We start from the raw sequence: 23,699 nt of genomic DNA, 5'->3' as shown, positions 1-23,699 counted from the left end.
GAGGCCAGAAACAAAAGGGGCTGCACGGGCCCCTTGGAGCTCCCTGGAGATGCAGCATGGCTGGAGCCTTGCAAGAGGAAATTTGGGAGCAGAGGCAAGGTGGTTGTGCTGGGGGAAGTGCAAGGCAAAGAAGGACCTGGAGCTGCTGCAGCAATTCCAGAGGAGGCCATGGAGCTGCTCCAGGGCTGGGAGAGCTGGGAATGTTCCCCTGGGGAAGGGAAGGCTCCAGGGAGAGCTCAGAGTCCTTGCAGGGCCTGAAGGGGCTCCAGGAGAGCTGCAGAGGGACTGGGGACAAGGATGGAGGGACAGGACACAGGGAATGGCTCCCAATGCCAGAGGGCAGGGATGGATGGGATACTGGGGAGGAATCCTCTCAGCTACACCTTCCACCCTTCAGTGAGCAAAGGGCCAGCTCGCCGGCATTCCTAAATTTCCTGGCTTTTGAGGATACAAGCCAGGTCATTAACATTATTTATAGGTTCCTGTGTATGAGTTTCCATTTGTTTGCCTGCTTAAAATCAGTTAGGTGGAAAAAAAAAGCAATTCCTGGAGGTCAGACAGTTAAAAAACCCTCATGTCCATGGTCTGATGGACCCAAAGGATCAGCAGCTCCTTTAGAGGCATAACTGTTTCCTTAAATGCTTATTGTGTAAATATTTAAGCTACTTTATAAAACTTTTACAATGTACTTAGGAAGCATAAATCTCCCCAGCAGAGCACGGCAGGGCCCGGCCGTGCACGCTCAGGAACACAAACAGGGACATTTCCAATGCTAATGCTGCACCCAAGGGGCCCTGAGGTCACAATCCCAGGAAAATCATTACTGAGCTGATCCCCTGGGCTCACCCCAAAAGGAGCTGCTTACGTGCACTGAGTCATTGCTGCGGGTGACTCCAGCCTGGCTGCCCTGACAACAATCGGGGACTGATGGCTGCTGGGTGGTGTGTGCAGGGAGCCCTGAGGTTTTTCCTCTTCAAAGCACGGCTCTTACACTCCAGAATTATGTAATACACAAACAATCCACTGATGCTCATCCGTTTTAAGAATGAAATGATTTTTTTTTTTCGCTGCCTGTGGAAGGTTTGAGGTCAAGCCCAACTCGTCAGAGCCCACTGCTGCATCCCTCACCAGTGCCACCCACCCATGGCAGCCTCTCTCCTGGTGCTTTGTGGGGAGATGAACTTCCCAGAGGTGAATATTCCCTTGCACTGGGAAAAATCCCCCATGTGCTGACGGACACATCTGTATCCAGGCTGGCTTCCACAGGGAAACTGCAGCTTTGTGGGATTTGCTTGGACACAGCACTCACCAGCAGCTCCAATTCTTCAAAGAAAGAGACCTTATTTAACATAGGAAATAACATGTTTAGGATTTTTCCCCAGAACAGCCTCTCTACTGTAATTTAGGTGCGTCTGAGGCAACAGCCACAAACGGAACCAGGGAAATGGAAGTTTATTCTCTCTGCAAAGCACAGCTTGCTGTTGTATATGATGAAGTACATAGAAAGTCTGGAAAAAACTTGGATGGGAGTTCAAACACTGATGTTTTAAAGATGAAAGCGTGTTCTGCGATTAAATGTTTAAATAAAGTTTTCTGGTACTAAATCATTTAAACATTTTTACATTCCTCACATTTCTAGAAGTGCTGTTGGCTTTTATTTATTGTCATAACCCAGTGCCCTCAGCAAGCCACCAGGGCCACTTGAGGCAACCTGCCTTCCAAAGGGAAAGTTCTTTCCGCATGGTACAAAGTCAGGAAGAACAAGGGAGCCTGAGCCTTATTCTCCATCCCCCATTTATTCTCCAACCCCAGTCATATTTTCCTCTTTTGCTTTACAAATAAATCCTCCCATGCTGCACATGGGCACAGCCAGGTTCTGCTCCAAATATTGACCAGAAATTCAAAGCAATTCCACTGACTTCACCATACTTAGCTGAAAATCAACAGAAATTGGCCTGGGTGTTCAAATTGTTTTTTTTAGCCGCCCTCAGGCTGTTCCAGGCTGCTGTCAGTGATGGAATCAGAATTGCCCATGGGGACACGGAGCAAGGCTCCACACCAGTGCCTCAAACAGCCCCAGGAAGAGGAAAACCTGAAGTCCTCGAGCTTTTTAAGAAGGTACAACTCACGAAACCACCAAGCCCAACGGTGCAGCCCAGCAATGCAAGGAAGCTCCAACCTGGCCTCTCCCAGCTCTGCCACAAAGCTTTGAGGAACTGCAGAGAGATCCAGGAGAAATGGGGATAAACCTGCCACGAGCCAATTAAAAGTGGAAATGCTGGCAAGGTTTTTCCTGCAGGACAACACAGCAGTAGCAGAGGAACGAAAATCTGACTTTCTCCTACGACAGAGCTCGACAAACAAAACGTGGTTTCCAAAGCCAGAAGATAACTGGGCTCAGTCACCCAGCACGCTGCTGATGTCCTTGTTTCCTTGTAAATCCATCATTAAGGAATACAAACACCAGCCCAGGCTCAAGGGGACGTTGATGAGCCGTGGGTCCTGCCCGGCGCTCCGGGCTCCATCCCTGATGGTTCCATCCCTGCTGCTCTGCACTGAACCTCTCCCCAGGAGCTCCAGGGCTGTTTGGCTGACACGGCCCAGGATAAAACTCCCTATTTATCTTGGCTCCCTCCTCTCCCAAGGCCCTAAAACCCAAATAAAGTCCGTTCCCCTCTGTGTGTATCTCCAGCTATTGACACTGCTCGGGACCAATTTGCAAATCCAAACAAACGCGCTGTTGTGTAATGGGGCTGGAAAAACAATCAGGAAGGGGCTGGGGGTGTGCTCACAGGTTCCTGCTGAGGGAGGGCTGCAAGGGCCAGCAGCCCAGGCAGGGATTACAAGAAATTCAACTTTTACTCTGATAACAACAGGGGCTATTTTCTGCCCATGACATCACGCTCCCAACCTGCCCCGAAGCGGTGGAGATGGTGCTGGGGGAAGTCATGGAGCACTTTGCTGGTTGTTCCAGGGGCCAACATCCTACAGTTCCCTCTTTTTAAAATCGTGATTTTTCTTGTCTTTTGCAGCGCCCCACAACCACCAAATCCCCTCTGCTGACTCAGCTGATCTGAGGATAAATCACAGCACCCCAAATCCATGTGAACAAGGCCAGACCCTCCCACCTGCACTCCCCAGCATGAAATGATGGGGACACAACTTATCTGCCCTGTTCTGTAGAGAGAAGATGACCTGTGCCCCTCAGCTGGCTCTTCCTCCCTGTTGGCTGCAGTTAAGTATCTAAAAAAACCATCTCAGACATGGACATCTGTATTATTCTGAGATTAAGTGCAAGAATTGCTACCCAAACACCATCAAAATGGTCCAAAACATTATTAGCTCTTTAATCACATGCAAAAGCAACATCTCACTAAGGGAATTCAAATCTTATGGGCAATGTGTCATTGCCTGGATGACTCTGGATAGGAAATGGAGCTGGAAATGGATTGTGACAATAAATACATTGGTGTGCCCTACCTGCAGACACAGAATTGATGTATAAGTGGCATTAAGCTACACCTACATAACTGAAGGATGTTAGGGGCTGGAAAAGCACAATGCTGTGCAGGGCAGGGTGAAGTTAAAACTCTTATCATGAGCCCATTATTTCAGAATCAATGCTTAAAACTAAGAGCTGCCACAAACTTCTCCTGCAGCTTGAAGGACCAACCCAGAGCCCCATCCCAACCACCACAGAGGCTCTGCTCAGCAGAAGAAGGGTCTCCTTTCAATGCAATGGAGAAGGCAGAGCAACAACTCTATTTTAGCCCTGTTGCTATGAAATGTCTACAAAAATAAGTCCTGGTTGTGCCCTCCCTGAGGCACATCCCTGTCCTGCTCCTCCTCGCAGCCCTGTCCCAGCCAGAGCCTGGCCTTGGCCAAACTCACCTGGTTTCAGGTTTCCTGACAAACCCCGAAACATAAATACATCCCTAATTCTGCTGGGGAGGCTGAGCCAAGTTTCTGGCAGGGCTGTGCTTGGGATTGAAACAAGGGGGGAAGCAAAACCACAGCGGTTTTGACCCAAAACCAAGACTCCCCCCTAACTTGGCACTTCCCACTGGTTTTTATTTTGACTCAAAACTCAGAGCTCCAACACCCCACTTGGGGAGGGGGATTTTCAGAGCCCTGCAGGAGGACATGCAGCTTCCTGCCTGACACTGGATATCCTGATGGAACTGTGCTGCAGCTCTCCAGTGCCATGATGAGGAAATCCCTGCAGCAGAAACCCCAAAACCTGGGAGGCTGTCCCTAAGCCCTCCCTGCAAATCCCATCCATGCCCAGAGCCCAGCGCTTGGAGGCTGCACACAAACAGAGCCGCAGGCATCTTTCTGAGTCTGAAAGCAGGATGTTTGGCTGAGCTGCTCTTCCCTCAAATAAACACCCAGGCCTTCACTCCAGCAGAGAGGCACCGCTCTGGGAGCGCTGCAGCTGCTGCATTTGCACAGAGCCAGCCTGGATCCCCTGCTCTGGGAGTGCTGCAGCCGCTGCATTTGCACAGAGCCAGCCTGGATCCCCCTGTTCAGGCTCTGGGAGCGCTGCAGCTGCTGCATTTGCACAGAGCCAGCCTGGATCCCCTGCTCTGGGAGCACTGCAGCCGCTGCATTGCACAGAGCCAGCCTGGATCCCCTGCTCTGGGAGTGCTGCAGCTGCTGCATTGCACAGAGCCAGCCTGGATCCCCCTGCTCCTGCTCTGGGAGTGCCACCAGCCTGGGGGGCACCTGGGGAAGGCAGCCATGGCCACAGCTCTGCAGGGGCCACGCTGCAATTCTGGCACGTGTAGGGAAGTGTTTGCTCATCCCCCCTTTCTCACGGACCTGCTGGGTTGAGTTAGTCAGAAAAACTCTGCTCTGCAAGCTGTGAAATGCTGAACTGGTGAGAATTTCTTTCTGCATCACAGTCTGCTGCATCACAGCTCAGGGAATGAATCCAAGGTATCCAAACTGATGCTCCCAGGCTGGGAGTGCATCTGCATTCAACACTCACTGTTGCCTTTGTAGTTTGGAGACCACCAAACCTCCAGTGTGTGCAACTGCACCACTCACAGCAGGAGCCAGGGTCTCACCCCTGTGCCACCACTAACCCAGGATAAAGACACAGCACTTTGGAGAAACATTTCTGCTGCCTGCTCCTCATACACCCTACACACTGCTCAGGTCATTCACGTGGCACAAGCATTAAGCACAACTTCAAAGGAGAAATGAGGAATAGAAGCTCCAAGATAGGCCTGAGCTGTTTCCCTCAGGTGGCTGCACTCACCCAGGCACTGCAGAAATGCTCCTTCCCTGTTAAACCAGCCTGTGCCCACCCTCACCACTGCCCTGAGCCACTGAAGGCTGATGTGAGGAGCTTGGTACTTCCTGTAGCTGGCACATGTGAGTTGCTAATGCCTGAACCACTTTCAGTCACTTGCCTGCCTTGGCAGCACCCCCTGAATCCCTAAAACCTTCCTGGGGGTTTGAACAGGGTGGAAAACACGACTCCAAACCCCAGGGAATGCTTCCTGTGCTCAACACACACCAAAACTCAGCCCCAGGGAGGTGCACCGAGGCAGCCTGACCCACAGAAACAAGAGAGAAACTAATAAAGGCAAAATTTAACAGCCTCTAACCCAAGCAGGGCTGTGCTGTGATGGCTGGAGGTGGCAGGGCCATGGCACATCCCAAACCCGGGTGCTCCCTGTGCCCACCCCAGGATGCTCCAGGGTGGGATGGCTCCAAACCCAGCCCAGATGCCCTGAGGGAGGACAGAGGCAGCAGGGAGGGCTCAGTGGGCTGGGGGAGAGCCCCCGTGCCAGGGGAGAGGGCTCTGGGAGGCAGCTGCTTCTCATTGAGAGCCCTGAGCCTGCAGGGAAGGGCACGGCGAGGAGGAGGAGGGGCCACAGGACGGGGATTAAAATAATATTGTGTCGAAATCTCAATGAGAGGGAGCAAAGGGGGAAGGGCGGGGGAAGCAGCGCCAGCGATGCGGCCCGGGGCTGAGCTGGGATGATCTGCTGGCTCCCAGCAATGTCCTGGTGCTGCCTGGTTTGTCCTCAGCCAAACCTGCATTGGTCCTGCTGCATGCACCCAGCCAGGGCAGCTCCTTCCTGCAGCCCAAGGCACTCACAGAAACCTTGCACAGCTTGTCTGGGCACAGACAGCCCCTCTGTGGGACAGCCCAGGGCTCTGGGAGGTGACAGCCCTTCAGCCCTTCCATTAACACCTTCCATTTTATGGGCTTTTTTCCTTTTGTGCTGTAAAGTGATCAGTTCCACAGTGCAGCCCGCTGGGATGTGCATGGATACACCAGGCTGGAGGGGAAAGGGCTCCAGCCCCACTCCAACAAAACCTGGTTGGTGACAGACCTGATCTAAACATGCACAAGTCCAGGATGTGAGACAGGTTCTCTCCCATTTTCCTTTCTGAAATTCAATTTCTTTGAAAAAAAAAAAAAAAAATAAAACAACCAACCAGATTTGAAGCCAAGAATCAGGAGATTTCACAATATTATTTTCACTGTTTACCTTTGTTTGAATACCAGCTCTAGTCCAACCCAATCTCTTGTGCTTGGTCCTCACTGCCAAGATCTCAGCTGAATTTCCTGGGACCAGCTCTGCCCGATTCTCCAAACACACAGGGGTTTTCCCTCACCCACGGGAAGGGCCATGGAACCATTCCTGGGGCGGCAGCAGTGACACACACCAGCACAGGCAGCCCCAGCACCCGCTTCCTACAGGAGTAAGCCCTGGGCATCCAGTTTCCTTGAAAGCTTTGAAAAGCCAGGCTCAGCTTTTCCTTCCTGCAGGTTTAACACGAGCTGACACTTCCCAGCGAGGCTGCAGAGCTCAGGGGACTGCAGAGCTCAGCACATAAAACACCCAGAGCTGCAGCCTTTGAAGCACAGCCCTTCAAAGACAGGCACATACCAAATCTACTGAGGTTTTCTACACAAACAAATTCAGCATGGCAAGAGCAAAACTAATTTGCAAAGATCTTTTAATGTTGGAAGTCTCAAATGACCGACCCTTTCAAGCACAGCTGAATTCAATCCTGCTCTGAAGGTCTGCACTGGCGATTCAGCATGGAAAAGACACGGAGATTTCAAAATATGTGCCTGTAATTACTGGGGAATAAAGAATGACTCCAGTTTTCTTGTTCCAGTGATGAAGAAGCTGCCCAGTGTGCTCCTAGTCTGTAACCTGTGAAATGTGACTTTTTTTTAAAACATAATTCTGCAGCCATTTCCCTTCCATTGAAATAACCCAGCAATGGGGGAAGAGCAGCTCCACGAGCTGACAGGATCTTCACCTCAGTTTGTACTCTGCTGGGAATTTCCTTGTTCTGCTGGGGTGGAAGTGCCCTCAGTCACACACATCCCTTTGTGCAAGCACTGCACAGGCCTGGTGCAAATGAAGAGTCAGATGAATTCCCATGCTGGAAACCCCTGTGGCATTTAAAGATGAGCCAAAGCAGAAATGGGCCCGTTTTGGGGTCTGCTGCTCCACACAAGCCAGATCCTGACTCCTGGGACACCACCCTGGGGCCTGGGGGGCTGGGATGTCCCCACCAGAGACAGGAGCAATCCCACAATGGGTAAGGCTGGAAAAGCCCTCTAAGATCAGCGGCTCCAATCATTCCACTTGTCCCCATGTGCCACAGCCACATGGCTTTTACACCCCTCCAGCCATGGTGACTCCACAACTGCCCTGAGCAGCTGTGCCAGGCTGGACAGCCCTTGTCAGGATGAAATCTTCCCAGATATCCATCCCAAACCTCAGCTGGCACAACACCCAACAGCATCCAACACCCCTGAAGTGGCACAGCCACACTGACCCAGCTCTTCCCTGGATCAGATCCAGGAACAAATCCAACATCCCACAGATACAACTCCATCCCATGTCCTCACCTGCACCCTGCAAACCCACAGGAACCCACCTGAGATGGGGCAGGGAGCCCCCAGGCAGGGCTGCAAACTGCAGAGCTGCCACCCAGCTCAGGCCCCAGCCATAAAAAGAGCTCCACAATAGTGTTATTTATTTTTTTGGAGTCACAAATGATTTCCAGCAGCAGGAGGGTGAGGGATGCGGCGCTGGACCCGGCACCCGGCCAGTCTCATAAATGGTTGGCAGCCAGCAGAGCAGCAAACCCATTTCCATTGAAATCAGCTTGTTGCTACTAATTTTTACTGGCTTCCTGGTCGATTCATAAAGTTTTGTTGGGTTTTTTTGTGTTCTGTTGGGTTTTTTTGCAGATCTCAGAAAGCAACTCCACGATGCTTGAGGGAAGCTGAGCCCTGGCCTTGCCCAAGGGCTGCTCTGCACCAGGCAGCACCCACAGCCCCCATGGAAACACTGTCCTGCTCCCAGGGCTTCACAAAACCTCAGCACAAAGAGCTCTGCAGAACAGCCACAATCCCAACCTGCTGGGCCCAGTGTCACAGTGCCCAGAGCAGCCCGAGCCCTCGGTGGCAGCTGCAGACACAATTTATAGGGCAGGATGGGGTCTGAGACATTCAACTGCCCATTTTCACATCTGCCCCTTATCTCCACAGCTGCTGCACCACACAAACCCAACCAGATCCAACCTTGGAGCCTGAGCTTTTTAGAAGCACCAGTGACTGTTTGCTATGAGACTTGGCCAAGCTTTGGATCACAGAACCATGGAATGGTTTGGGTTGGAAGAGACCTTTAAGATCATCCTGTTCCATCCCCTCCATGGGCAGGGACACCTCCCACCACACCAGGCTGCTCAGAGCTCCATCCAGCCTGGCCTTAAACACTTCCAGGCTCAGAGCTCCTGTTGGGCTGTGTCACTGCTCCTCTGGATTTCAAGAAGAATGCTGGAAAAAAAAACCTACAGCTTTTTTTACCTAAAGCTTGGATACCTTTTTTGAACTATAGTTCATTTTTACCTACAGCTCTCACTGCAGGGTTTAAAGAGCAACAAATAACAAAAAATAAACAGGCAAAAATCAGGACACAATGCCTGTGTTTGCCACAGAGCTGAGGGGAAGATGCAGCATTGCTTCCAAAGGAGCAACATTTATTCAGGACTGAGGGAAAGCAGAACCCTGGGAGTTCCCAGCCAGCAGAGCCCATGTTTGCCTTCCCTGTGGAGGACAGGGATGCTCCCAGACCCCACAGCCTCGCACAGGGGGGGAGAATCAAGTGCCTCATTCTTCCCCCTGGACAAACTTGGCTTTTCCCAGCTCAGGCTCGCACAAACGGGGCCTTGTGTGAGCTCCAGGCTCAGGAACTGCACAGGCCAGGCCTTGGAGCAGCCAGGAGGGCAAAGAAAGAGCAAAGGGAAGCAAAGGGATGTGTGTCCATCCCAGCAGCAGCCTCTGCAGACAGCTGGGGTAAATCTGAAGATCTCAGCAGAGAAACAGAACGGGCTGGGCTGGGTTGGGAGGGCTCATCCCATCCCTCCTTCCAGGCTGCTCCAAGCCCATCCAGCACTGCCAGGGATGGGGCAGCCCCAGTTTCCCTGTGCCAGGGCCTTGCCCAGCTCTCATCACCCACCAGCTCCTGAGGTGCCTCTTCCCTGATTGAACTGACAGCTTTGCATCACTCTGTGTGAAAGCACAAAGCAGCTGGCACTTTTTTTTTTTCAAGTCTTTAACATTCTTTGGCTTCTCTCATGGAAAAATCTTAGCAAATGAGACCTTAATAAATGGAAAGAGCTGAAAAATAGCCTTGCTGCTGGCAGGTTCTGCTCCTGCTCATGGAATACACAGATAAAACCAACACAGTTGTGTCTCCCGCCCTTGCGTGGAGCCACTGTGAGAAATCCTGCCCAAGCATCCCTGGCACCCAGAGATGCCCCTGAAGGCTCCAGCTTCTCCAGCCTGGAGGAATGGGCAGCCTGATCCTTGGGCCACAAGCACTCAGGAGGAGGAACATCTCCAAAGCCATAAACCAACCACAGGAGCAGGAAGGGGACGTGGCCAAGCTGCAGCGGGGCCAGCAGAGCAGCAGTGCCCAGCTGGGACAGCAAAAGTGGCACCAGGGCACTGCCATGAATTGCCCTGGGAAGGGAGGGATGGCTCTGGGAATGCCCATGGAGCGGGTGGGGATGCTGCAGGACAGGAGCACGTGGGCTCCTTGAACCCTCAGCAGAGACCCCCTGCACCCCCCAGAACACAGAACTGCTGTCAAGGGCAAAACAAACTCCCCACACATCCCTCTCCCCTGCACTGCTGGGATTTGACTTTTTGGCAGGTTCCAGACATGGGATTGTATAACCTGAAAGGCAAAATGCTGAGGGCAGGGAGCAGCATCCCAGGCTGAGCCTGCTCCCTGCAGGGCTGCATCCCTGTGGGGAGCCAGGATATATTTTGGGAGGGTTTGCAGGCCTGGGAATCAGAGGCAACTCTTTGCCATTTAAAGAATAAAACTAGGAAAACACAGTAAAAAAAGAGGGGAAAACCTGGGGTGTGGGGCTGATCAAGGAGGTGCTGGGCCAGGAGAGGAGCTTTGGGTTTAATTCTGTTTATGTCCTCTGATGCTGGTGGGTTTTCCCATGTATTTTCCCACATCCAAAGCCTGGGATGAGGAACCAGCTTCTCCCTGAAGGAGCAGCTTCTCTGGGACAGCAGCACAGCCCAGCACTTCCATGCCAGAGCTGTTTGATCCCTGCTCCAGCCCCAGGAGCTGCAAAGGCCATTACCAGTCAGCATCAGCAGCCCTGCCAGAGGTCAGCCAAGACAGGCATTTCCATGTGAAATGGTTTTGTTCTTTCACAAAAAACACACCCAAACAGGAATCCAACAGTGCTGAGCATCCCCAGCCCAGACCCCAGTGCTGCACATCCTCCCCTCTCCATTCTCCCAGCCCTGCCCTCGGCTGATGCTCTTTCCCAGCTAAACTCCCATTTCCTGGGCTACAAGAAACCTGCAGAAGGAGTTTTGACAAGGTTGGCACAGTGTCCCAGGCCAGGCTGGATGGGTTTGGAGCCCCCTGGATGCGGGAGGGGTCCCTGCCATGGCAGGGGGGAGCAGGATGAGCTCTAAGCTCCCTCCCAGCCCAAACCAGGATTTGATGAATCAGCCAAGTGAAAGGCACAGAGCAGGGGCAGAGCAAGAGCTGGGACAAACCCCAAGCCCAGGAGGGGCCTCAGTGAGGCAATGTCCCCCCTGCAGCAGCAGGCAGCAGCAGGAGCCTGGGGCAGGGCTGGGAATGGCAGCCCCAGGCTCTGGGGAAGCACAGAGAGCTGAGTCTCCTTTGCCAGCAAACTGAACCTGGGCTTCAGGGGCTGGGGACACTTCAAAGCCCTCAGCAGCACTGAAGGGATGGACTTTTCAGCTGTGGAGCAGAGAAAATCCACACAAACAAGCAGTGTTCCAGAAAAGCAGGTTTAACCATCAGCAGCTCCCAGCGACAGCGGGGATGTTTTTCCTGAGGTTTTTTTTTTCCTCCTTCTTCCAGTTTGCCTTTTTTTAAAATTTGTTACTAAAAGCCAGCTCGAGCTCCCACACCACACAGCCCTTCTGGGTCTGAGCATCCTGCAGAGGTAAAATGCTGAGTTAGGCCTTGGAGCTGGGGAAGGAGGTGCCTTTGATGAAGAGCAAATCTCCAGACTTCAATGGCTCCGGTGAGCGCCACACATTTAATAAGTTATTTCCGTGGAAAACCTTGGTAACTCAGTTATGAATCAAGCCTATAAACACCTCTCACTCATCAAAGTGCCACAAAAAAATCTATTACTGGGACTGTGAACACAAGCCTCTCTCTACAGGTCCCCTATAAGAAGCCAAAATTCCTCCTTCAAAACATTCCCCGTTTTCAAAGGTCATAAATACACTGTGTCCAGTATTCAGCAAATCCCTTTAAAAAGCAAAACACAGGCCCAGGGAAAAAGGAAAGTTCAAACAAAGCTGGATCCGTGGATCCATGCTGCTTAAAGGACACAACCAGAGCTACATCAAAGGAACTTTTACTACCTAGAAAGTCGTATCCAGCCCCTAATAGGGTGCAAGAATGTAACATTTAGGCTACAAAGATTAAACTAATTTACTTTTAAGTAACTTGCTTACTTCCTGATGTTTCTTTTTATAAAGAGTGATGCCTAGGTGCTTGGAGAAGTGAGGGATGTGATTGTTCTGTGATTCAAGGCCAAACATCATAACTACTCAATGAAGCACAGACAAAAACATGTTTTATCTGCGTCTTGTACTTTCTCCAAGAACTTCTAGGTTGAAAACACCCAGGCTAGCTGTGAAAACCCACCCCAGTTCTAGGTGACAGAGGGAGAAAAAGCAACTTTCTCCTTCTCTGGAGAAGTATATTCTGCTGGAATATACTGAGAACTTCAGAGTCCTGCCTTCAAGGGAACCCAAATTCTGCCCATGGAACTTTCCCTTCAGGGCATCATCCTGCCTGGATCCCTGATGGAAAATTCCCCTCTGGGGCTCTGGAGCTGTGTGTACACACAAATACAGAGGCATAATCTGCAGGGCAGCTTCCATCTCTGCATCAGGCACGGGGTTTCACCAATATCGGTGAGACCAACCTCCTCCCACCCCTGTGCAGCCTGTGCCTCTCCAGGCAGACGATCCCAGGCTCTGGCAGCCAGCTTGGCTTCTCCCCTTCCTTCTTCTGAACAAGGCCCAGCTCCAGCTGCCCAGATGTTTTAGGGACAGCTCTGACTGTCCTCATGTCTGAAGGGAGGCTGTTGGGTGGGTTTAGCAACAAAGGGACACTGCCCACCTCCTGCCCTCCTGTCAGCTGCTGCTCCTTGGGCACAGGAGCAAAACCTCAGAGGAACATCCATGTCCCTCCTCAGGAGACCTTCAGCACAAAGCACCCCTTCCCACCTCCAGCCTGTATGAAATGAATTTCCCCATGCCACATCACTGCCTGGCTGAGCCCTGCACTCCAAGCCCATTACCCACGGGGTATTTTACACCAACAGCTTCACTGGCTTTAGGAACAGCTCTGGAGCTGCACAGGCTCTGCAGGGATGGAGCCACGGGCACCTCTCCACACAATGCACAGGGTACAGGTGGCACCACAAAGGTGCAGGGCCACCAAAGCACAGGCATCCGCCAGCTCAGTGCTCCAGCTCTTGGTTTGGTGGCCCAACCTGAGTTATCCCACAGGGTTTTCATAGAAAAACAACCACATGCAGGTAATATCTCCCTCCAGCCTTGATCTAGGGTGATTCTATTCCACTGGCAAGTCATCGAACTCTTAAAAAATTTTTCTTAAATTGCTGCTTGCTCAATGCCCTGAACAACTTCATCTGTTCACGATTTTCCCAGGTGGAATACTCTCTGCTCTCAACAGGATTTGGACACAAAGAGGAGCCCAGCTGGCCACAGAGTCAATGATCCCTTCACCTTCTGCTCCAAAGGAATGGCAGAGCTCCAGGAGCTGCCACCTGAGCCCCCCACCATGGGGGTAAGCACAAATGGATGTGGAAAACCCCCTGCCCTCCATAACTCCTCTGGCTCCAGGGGTTTATCAACAGCCCAGACACACATATAAACTAAAGGAGCACACCTGCACCCCTGTGAAAGGGACAGCCCTGAGAGCCCAGGGAGCTGCTCCCAGAGCTTCCCCACCTCCCCTTCAGGGACAATCCATGATTCACCCTCAGCTGGAGAAGCTGCCTCTGGTGCCAGCCCATGAGCAAAGCCCCAGGGAGGGCAGGCTGGGCTCTGGGGCTCTCCCACGGGGCTGCAGCACCCACGGCCATCCCCAGCCAAGTGGGAAAAGCCTCCACAGAACTCCTCTCTGAAGCACTCTGGAAAATAGATGCACTTTATTTCCCGTTGGCAAAGTGAAACTATGGAGGAAAGCTGTTTAATATAAAAACATCTGACAAAGCACCTCCAGGATGTATTTTTTTGCATCAAAGAAGTAGCTCTTGGCAAGGGGCTCGTTCCTCCGACCAGGAGAGGCTGCAGCCAAACCCTGATTGTTCTAGACTGCACAGGGGAAGGCAAGCCAGCAAAGCTACAGTTAAATGTGAAAGAAAAAAAGAAACCAAAACCCAAACTGGCCCAAACAAACATCTGTCTGTGATTAAACTGGATGCACAGATAGGTTGTGTCTTTCTAAAAGGATTTGTTCCTGCAGGAAGGGAGGGGAGAAGGGATGAAAAGGCTCCAGGGTGGTGCTGGCCAGTCCCAGCCCCCAGCCCAGAGCTGTCACTGAGTCTGTCCTCAAAACCCAACATTTCCCCCAGAAGAAAGTGCTGTCCCATCACTAACAGAAATACCCTTTTTCTATGAACAGGTAATTCCAGAACTCTCCCCCAGCCCGGAAAGGGCAATGTTTGCCCAGTTGCCACACACATCCGCCTGACACATTTAATGGGCTCCTTTTTTTTTTTTTTTTTCCTACTCCTAACACACAGGATCTTCATAAATTTCCTTGTTAGCATAAATCCTGCAGCCTGTTATTTCTGGGGGGGAGAGGAAGGGAGACGTTCACTTTCTCCACTCAGTGGGTTTTAAAATATGCTTCCTTAAGTTCATCCTAAATATTGCTGGAAGCAGAAAAACCCTCTGGCTCTTGCCTGGAGCTGTGGCATCACCTCAGCAGGGCTGAGTCACCAGCTGGGATGGATGCTCCTGCCTTCTTCCTCCCTGTGGGGATACAGGGACCCTGCTCCCCTAATCCAATGTCCCCAGCCCCACCACTGCCCTGCAAAAACTGCCCCATCTTAAAAAGAAAAAATACCAATCAAGCCAGAAATAATTTAAATAAGCTCCTGCCCATTCAGTCTCTGTTTTTTTCTCTCTGTTAATTCTCAGCTTTCCTCCACCACCATCAGTCACCAAGCACAGCTCATCTCCACATGGAGCTCAGCAGAGCAGCTGGAATAAACTCATGCCTGTGCTTCCACTTCAGGGTGGAAAACACCTTCCTGCTGCTTTGGAGCACAGACAGAATTCATCTCTCCTCCAACAAACCACCAATGCAACATTTCTTCTTTGGGATGCACATTTTCAGCTCGGATTCATCAGAGCTGAAACTCTTGGAGAGTTTTAGCACATGGGAAGCGATTTCAAAGTTTAAAAACACCCAAAACAACTATTTTTGGAAAAAATAAATCAGCATCTTCCCTGGGGATGGTCAAGCCAGCACAGAGACCTACAGATGCAAGGCCACCTTTAGCTCTCCCACCTGCCCTCTCCTATTTAAAGTCAGCACTAGCAAGAACTGTGCCCAATGTTCACAGTGGGGCTTTTCCAACAGGAATGGGGCAATTCCATGGGTTTTAAGAAAAAATCCTTCCCAGGGCCAGTGAGGGAGAGCCCTGTGGGACTCAGAGGAAGGCAGGAATCCCAGAGCCCACAGCAGTGCTCCATCCCATCCCATCTCTGCAGAGGCTCAGCCCTCCCCATGCCTGGCAAGTCCAACGGGTGCAGCAGCTTCTTGGCAAGTGCTGGAGGAGCCAAGTCTGAGGGGAAGGGAAAAAAAATTACTACAAATGTTCCACCAATTATGAGTCACGAGGCTGAGCTTTGTTCCTGCCTTGCTGGGCTTTGCCCTTTCCCTGGTATTTCCCCAGCCCTGCTGGGACGCCAGGGCTGGCCAAGGCTCTGCTGCTCCCAGGGGACACACAGGCTCAGCCCAGGCCAGGGAACCACCTGGGCCTCAAACACAACCCCAAAGAGCAGGTTCTGCTCAGCCCTGCTGCCCAGGCAGGAATGAACCTCAGGAGGAAAGGATGGAGCTCTCTGTGCTGAGTGTGGCACTGCCTGAGCCCAGGAGGAGCAAACTGCAGGCTCAGACACCCCCAAGTGCCTTTGGCCACCAACCCAGACCTTCCCAGGCCACTGCACCTGCTGGGGAAACAGCAGCACCCCCATTCCAAGGGAGAAGCTGTGGCTGGACCCTGACCCTTCACGAACAACTCTGCTCCAAGACCCAAATGTCTGAACAGGAGATGAAGAGGGCTCTGGGGAATCATCCATGGACCCAGGTCACATCCAGCCACCCACCCACGGCCTGTGCTTCAGTCAGCACCGACTGCTCCTCTGAACTTTACACTGAGCCTGACACTTCACTGTTTCCCTCTTTTAAGGGTAATATTTTAGCCATGGAAGGCCCTACTTCAAAAAAAAAGGCTTTGTTATTTTTTTAAATTAACACACATGACAGAGATCATCTTTTGCCTTCACTCTAAAACCTCCTGTTTGGAAGTTCATCAAGTAAAGGAGAAACAGGAGAAGAATGGTTCTCTTTGTTACACAAAATTGAATTTTGTGGCTTTAGTAGGAAAAGCCTTTTTGATTATCAAAGCTGGACCAATAAACAGCAGTGGCTTGATGCTAGATCCAAAATGTACTTATTATGGAAGACAAGTTAAATGCACACTGAGTACACAAGAGGAGGCAGGGAGGACCACGTGCTTGGTGTATCCCTCCCACAGACATACACTTCAAGCAGAGCTATTAAATGAGTTGAAATGGAGAATAAACAAACTGAAATGAGGCAGGTAGACTGGAGCCTAAGTGGGTTTTTCCCTTGTACTTCCCCGTGATGACATGTATGGGTTAACTTCAGCAGGGCTCTTATCCTCTTTCAGCAATCCTGAGCACTGGGGAAAAATAAATCACCCAGCCCCAGACTCTTATTAAAAGTTACACCATTGGAAACAGCACAGGGGGAGAGGAGGGATCTGGTTTCAGCACAATCGCGGTCACATGTTATCATTATATTGTTCAAGGAAAAGTTAAAATCTCTCTTCTCTCCAGCAAACCCACCAGATGTCCCATAAAGGCTGGGCCATGAGGGAGGCTAAACCATTACATCTTCAGGAACCCCACTTTTCCAACTTGGCTGCTGTAATTAATGCCAATTATCAAGTTACAACAAAAGCCACGGGCACGGGGAGCTTTAGGGATGTGCATGCAGCCCTAGGAATGTTTGTTAGGAAATGCAAACACACATTTATTAGAGCATGAGGCTGAATTATCCCAGTCCTGCTATCAATTGTTCCCCTGCTCTGGACACTTGGCAGCACAGCAATGTGGGCCCAAGCACAGGGACACCTGAAAGGACAAGGGGAAGGGAAAATCCCCAGAGGGAAATGAGCCACTGTGCCATGATACAGACCCTGTGCTATCTGAACTCCCTTTGGAGCTGGGATCAGCCTAAACATCCCCAGGAATGCCCAAGCCTCACCAAACTTCTCACCAGACTGACCATGAACTCTTGCAAGGAAAGAAAATGAAGAGAAATGCCACAGCCAAGGGACCAGTACCCAAAGTTCCCCTGCAGCCCCTCCCCTGAGCCACAGCACATCCCATCCATGTGCTCAGCAATCCAGCCAGGAGCCTCCGAGGTGCCCCAGCTCCACCCCAGCTGCTGAAGAGGCACCAGGGGCTCCACCAAAATCCATCTTGGTCTGCCTTCACCCCAGATCTCAGACCTTGAACCAGGCAAAGGAATTAAGCCTGGTCCTACAGGGAGGCCCCTCCTGTCACACAGGAGCCCCCAGCAAGGACAGAGATGTGGGATGTGCTGAGCCAAGGCCAGCCCCAGCTCTCCCTGCTGTCAGGGAAAACCACCCCAGGCCTTGCAGAGCCCCATTAAGTGAATGAAAGGTTGCAGGGTGGGGCAGAGCAAAAACCAGGACCTAATTAAGCCAAGCTTTGTTCGGGATCTTCAATGGCTCCGTAGCTGGGAGCCTGCTCATGAAAGCAGGGAGTGCAGCCCGGGGCCAGGGCCCAACAGGTAACACCAGCCCGACGGTCCCGGCAGGAACCAGAACCTCCCCACAGCAGCAGCGCTGCAGGGGCCCAGTGCCTGCCATGGAAATGGGGAGGGCCCAGGGCCTGCCATGGAAATGGGGAGGGCCCACGGCCCAGCCATGGAAATGGGGAGGGCCCCAGTGCCTGCCATGGAAATGGGGAGGGCACAAAGCCCAGCCATGGAAACGGGGAGGGCCCACAGCCCAGCCCCACAGCCTGGGACCCATCCTGGTGGCCTCCACACAGGACACGAGTGGCCCTGTGGCCACCTCCAAACGTCCCTGCTCACCCCACAAACAGCATCTTATCACAACATGCACAGCATGGATGTCTTTGAAAAACCAACTCAAACAACTGCTCCTTGTCCTTCTCTGCACACCCAGAGCACAAACCAAGAGCAGGACCAGGACCTCCATCCCCTCCTGCCCCACCACCAGCCCCCATGGAGGGGGGAAAGCACCAAGAGCTGCCAACCAACCTGAGAAATCTCCGGGCGTGACGTTGGGAGAGTTTGTAGCCTCTGTTTCAGTGTAAGACAACGTGGAATCTGATAGATCTGGGGGAGAAAACAAAAGAAAAAAAAGCACTTTTAGTCCTGCTGCGTTTGCCAGTGCTACGTGAGCACCCGTGGCTGCTGGACTTCCCAGCACCTCCCGAGCAGAGAAACTCTGCACAGAGCCAGAGAGCAGCCATTAACTTTGGAGCTCCACCACGCAAATGCAAAGTTTGAATTGCCTCGACCACAAAAATAACTCCAGTTAAGTTGATCAAACAAGTAGGAACTTGGTGCTTACTGGATAAAGTTACATTAAGCCTCTAAACAAGTCAGAGTTACTATACTTAATTATCACCATTAAAATTCTTGAAGCTGTTTATTCTTGCTTCCTTCCTTCCTCTTTGCTGAAGCGAAGGAAACTTTGTTTTAACAAGTTAAGAGTCTTTGTTATTCTCTCTTGCTTACACCCCTCTAATTAAGTGCTCAACTGTTTGCTCACAGATTAACTATTATTTTTCCAATCAAACAAGCCAGTGAAGCAAATTTCAACCCCTGGCTGTTGTTTTAATAAAGTCACGTGTCGCTCACTATCATCTCTCCCTGCAGCACAAGCAGTTTCTAAAAGGAATTAACTTGGAAGAGGGAGCGCAGGGAGGGACAACTCCTTTTTTTTGCCTCCACACCTAACAAAAAAAAGGAAAAAAAACCACCAGCAGCCAGGTTGGCCTTGCAGGCTGCTCTGGTCACAGCCCTGTGGCGATGGAGGCGCCGGGCACGGGGTGCACACACGGCTGAGCTGCTCCCAGGCTGGCAGGGCAGGGGCAGCAGTGCCTTCCCCCGGGGCTGTCCCCTCCTAGCCCTGCCCAACCCCGTCTGTCTCCTCCCTGTCCCTGCCCCACGGCAGCAAAAGCAGCTCCCCTGGGCATTAACCCCGGGAAATCACTGACCAAAGTCTCAGCTGCACTGATCCCAGCAAGAAATCCAAGAGGGATGTGGGATTCCTCCCTTCCCTCCCATGCTCCCAGGTTTTGCTTTCCATTTAATTCCACAAGAAGCAGGGCTGAGAAAGGATGGTGAGGATGCAGCAATGGCAGCTCAAAACATCTCCAGGCCAGCGTGCAGCACACAGGACCAGGATCCAGGGCTGCCAGCCCAGCACCCAGCACTCCACACCCAGCCGGGCCACCCCAAAGCTGCTCTCACCAACTCTGCCTGGAAAACCTTCCATAATTCCCCAGGAGAAGTGACACCCCGCTCAGAAATGACACAGTGCTGAGTTTCAAAGGGTTTCCATCTCTTTGTAAGGAGCAGAGGAAGGGTAATAGCTGGTTCCTGCATGGAGCAGCACAGCCAGGCCTTTATGGAAATGGCACCAGGAGCTCCCACTCCCGCAGATTACACACGCAGACAAAACATGACGTCTGGTAACCTTTCATTACGCCTTCATTAAAAATAGAGCTTCATATTATTTTGGAAAATATGCATGTGTCTGCACGGTAATTTGGTAGGATAAACTGGCATCCATTTACTTCTTAAAACTTGTCAGCTGATGCTTGCTCAGAAATAATGAGCAGCCATAAAACCCCGACTTGTTGGCTTTTGCCTGGCGTGCCAGGCAGGGCTGTCTCAGAACCAGCACCGGGGCTGCACCATGAAAGAGTTCCCCGAGATCAAAAGACACAAAACACGTACCCAGTGGCTTTTGCTCATCATTAGGAGACAGCCGAGAGTAGGGAGGTGGTGGAGACTCTGGAAAAACAAAACTTCAGGTTAGTGCTGTGCTCGGTTTATCAACAAACCCTCTCGCTTTCTCTTTTGGGGGGGTAGGAACTCTTCCAAGGTTATGAACACCCAGTGGAAAACAAAACACTTGGAAGCAACTGGAGACCAAGGGTTCCCTAATTTTTGAACAATGGGAGTCCCACCTCGAACTTTCAAAGTGGGCTTTGCTACTGAAAGTGCTGCACCCCTGTGCCCCATATCTGGGCCTGGACACCCACAGATCGAGTCACACAAAACATCAAATTGCTCTCCAAGAACCCCAATTCCATCATCTGCACTGGGAGACAACCTTCCATGGGTGACTCCAACACACAGGGCTCGACAAGAGCTCCCCAAACACTTCCCAAGCACTGAAAAGAAGGATTAGGTGGTAAGGAGGCTCCTCCTGGCACACAGGGCTGGCACCAGAGCTGGGCTGGTTGGCCACCAAGCCACCCCATAACCTCAGTCCATCCCAAAAGGCCTTGGCACTAGAGCGGCTCAGGAGCAGAGGCCACCATGATACCCTCACCCTGAATCCATCCCACAAAGCTCCTGAGCTCGGCTTTAAGCAGCAGCACTGAGCAGCCATGTGCTCCAAGCCCAGCAAATCCTCAGAGGTGCTTTGCTAGAGCAGGTCGGTCATTCAAGCATTCTCGCTGTTCTTGGAAGGGTCCAGGCCCTGATCATAGGGCTTTCTTTCCCCCTTCCATAGTATGGCAGTGATGTTTCTTGAACTGTAACTTGCCAAAACTGAGCGTGCAGCCAGCTGGGCTGTACCAGCATTGAGCAGGCACCGGCTCCAGCGAGGAATCGCTCTGTCAAGTCCCTGAGTGGCACCAAACCCACCCCAGAGCAGGGAAACACGGCAGTGCCCTCAGCGCCCCCCCGGAGCTGACAGCAGCACCCGCAGCTCACCCCGCTGGGCTCCCCAAAAAGCACCTCAGCATCCCCCGAGAGACGGCTCTGGGCAGGTCATCCACTGCTTCTCACAAAAGCTTCCCCGTTCCCCCCAAGGGAGCAGGGTGCTTATAAATCCCAAAATACAGAAAAATAAAGGTGCTGGTGTCCCTATGTGGAGGTAGCAGGCAGACCTGGCTGTGCTGGTGCCACTCCATCCTGCTGTCACCAGGGACTCGTTGGAAGCCCCCCAGGACTTTCACACCCCAATGGGTGGGAACCAGCAGCAGGATGATCCCTGCAGGGAGCCGCTTGTGGAAAAAGGGCATCAAGGCCTTCTCCTGGCTCCTGTTACCAGCGCCCAGCCGGCGCGGGTGGGGTCCTGGCACAGCCACCCGTTATCAAGGTGATAAGGAGCCACTCGATAACAGCTCTGCTTTCTACTACTCCCAGCACAGGGCTGGCAGCCGCTCACGGCTGGGAAAACCACCCCGGCTGCAGGACAGACACCGGGAAACTTCTCCCGTTTCTACGAGAAATGCCCCGTTCCTAAAAACGCAGCTCAGCTCCAGCGGGAGCAAAAGAGCTGCCTCCAGCCTCTAGCGACCTTCGGGAGAAGCACGCCCAGAAGAGAAGTTTCTTTGAAAGAAGTGATGCAAAGCGAGGCAGGAGCCCAGATTGCAACAGAAATAATAAAATCAAAGTTCTTGCCAAAAAAAGGGACAGTCAGCACAGAATCATAGGATGGTTTGGGTTGGAAAGGACATAAAAAATCATCTCGTTCCACCCCTGCCATGGGAGGGACATCTTCCACTGTCCCAGGCTGCTCCAAGCCCCATCCAGCCTGGCCTGGGACACTTCCAGGGATCCAGGGGCAGCCCCAGCTTCTCTGGGCACCCTGTGCCAGGGCCTGCCCACCCTGCCAGGGAACAATTCCTTCCCAATATCCCATCTAACCCTGCCCTCTGGCAGTGGGAATCAAGCTGTCCAGTCTCATTACAGTTTTTGTACAGCCTATTAAATATTATTTCCATTTCTGCACCCCAAACTCCAACATGTCTCTGCTCCATCTAACCATTCCCTGCTGACATGGACACACAATCGAGCGTTGCTGAAAAAAACAAAAAACCCTCAACGAGCCCAAACCCACGCCTGGAAAACGCTTATCTCTGTAAAAAAGAGGTAAAAAAACAAAAAAGAAAAAAAAATAGAAACGCTGGAGACTTGCAGGAGCCCCCGCAGTCCCCGCGGGTGCGGGGATCCCCGCGGCGGGGACATCCCCGCGGCCCCCCCGAAGCGCCTGCGGCTTTAAGCCGGCGGCGGTGACCGCCCGGCTCCGATAGGAGCGAGCCAGGCTGGCGCCAGCGGGATGGAGCCGCCGATTATCGCCCGTCCGGCTCCCGGAGAGCGGGGAAACTCCGCGGGAAGGGGAAAAAACCAATAAAGGGAAAGGGCCTTTTACGCACAACTGGAAGCGCTGGTTCCAGAGAGGGGGGATGCCCGGCGGAGACCCCGGAGCGGGCGCGTCCCCCCGGGCATCCCCGCAACACCGCGGGGCCGGGGCAGCGCTGCCCACCAGGGTTCCGATAAACCCCGTGAGGGGTCAGAAACCCCGAACCCCCAAATCCGTGCGTGTTTGTACCGGGGTGGGGGGAGGACGACCCAACTCGCCGCTGCTCACCTGGCCCACAGAGGCGGCTGAAGTGGTAGGGGTTGCAGCAGACCGTGGGTCCGTCGGCGACGCCGAAGCTCTGGCACTCGCAGAGGGGCTTCAGCTCGGCGGGGTGCTGCAGGTCGGGCCAGCGGAACAATTTGCCCAGGAGGAGGTGCGGGGGCGCCGCCAGGCCCCCCAGGCGCACCTCGGTGCGGGCCACCAGGACGCAGCCGCCGGGCATCCCCCCGCGGGACTCCACCGCCTCCAGCAGGCTGTCCAGCGAGCGCTCCTTCAGCCGCTTCAGCAGCGAGTAGGTGACGGCCTTCAGCTCCTGCTCCAGCAGCAGCAGCCGCGCCCGCGCCTCCCGGCCCCGCCGCTCCGGGGAGCCGCCGTCGGTCGGGCCGTCAGGGCCGGGGGCGGCGGCGGGGGGAGGTTGGGGGCCGCCCGGCTCCCGCTCCGAGAAGAGGCAGCAGGTCACGGTCCGGCCGTCGCTCTCCGGCGCGGAGCCGGGGGCGCGGAGCCGGGCCCCGCGCCGCTCCGCCATGGGGTCCCCGCGCGGCGCCGCCGCCGCCTCGCCCGCCGCCCCGCGCCGCTCCTCCGGCTCCCGCAGCAGCAGGCTGCGCGCTACCGCGCGGAGCTCCACCGAGGGGCTTTTCTCCGCGATCTTGCAGCTGCCGGTGGCTCCGAGGTCGTGGCCGCTCCTGGCGCTCCCATCTCCGCCGTCCCTGTCCGGAATGACGCGGCTCCTCCAAAGTCGCCGCACCAGCCCTGAGCGTTTGGACCTGAACATACGACCCGCGGGCGGCCGGGGGTCGCGTCGCTCTCCGCCGCCCCCCGCCCTCCTCCGCGGGGCTCCTCGCTCCGCCGCCGGCTCTATCTCATCGCAGCCCCGGAGCAGCCCGGACTCCCCGCGGCGCTGCTGCCCAGCGGATCTCCGACGGCCCGCGGCGGGGCCGCACCATGGGGGGGGCGGCGGGGCGGCGCGGGCATAGACGGCGCCGCGGGGGCCGCTCCCGTGGCGGCGCTGGGGCTCGGGCGCGCCGCGCCGTGCCCTACATCGGCTGCCAACGCGGGGCCGGGCGGGGAGCGGCGGGGGCGAGGGCCGGGGGGAGCCCGGGGCAGCGCTCGGCTGCGCCCCGCGGCCGCTCCACCATACAAGGTGGGGAGGAGCGGGGAAGCGCGCTCGGCGCGGG

At 53.6% G+C, this 23,699-nt stretch overlaps 1 protein-coding gene across 1 annotated transcript in view; it reads right to left on the bottom strand.

The window, feature by feature from the left end:
- SMAD6 (SMAD family member 6) overlaps positions 1-23,452 on the bottom strand; it is a 36,726-nt gene extending 13,274 nt beyond the window's left edge. The window contains exons 1-4 of the mRNA XM_058033464.1: positions 23,213-23,452; positions 22,534-23,077; positions 19,884-19,940; positions 18,174-18,251 (exon numbers count right to left, since the gene is read on the bottom strand). Coding sequence (XP_057889447.1) covers positions 18,174-18,251; positions 19,884-19,940; positions 22,534-23,077; positions 23,213-23,296 — 763 coding nt within the window. The 5' untranslated portion in view covers positions 23,297-23,452. The remainder of the gene's footprint in view (positions 1-18,173; positions 18,252-19,883; positions 19,941-22,533; positions 23,078-23,212) is intronic.
- Positions 23,453-23,699: the final 247 nt, after the last annotated feature.

Source organism: Melospiza georgiana, chromosome 13 (assembly GCF_028018845.1).
Source record: "Melospiza georgiana isolate bMelGeo1 chromosome 13, bMelGeo1.pri, whole genome shotgun sequence".
NCBI lineage: Eukaryota > Metazoa > Chordata > Aves > Passeriformes > Passerellidae > Melospiza > Melospiza georgiana.
The sequence above is the reverse complement of the archived record's forward strand: the minus strand, read 5'-3'. Positions and strand labels throughout refer to the sequence as shown.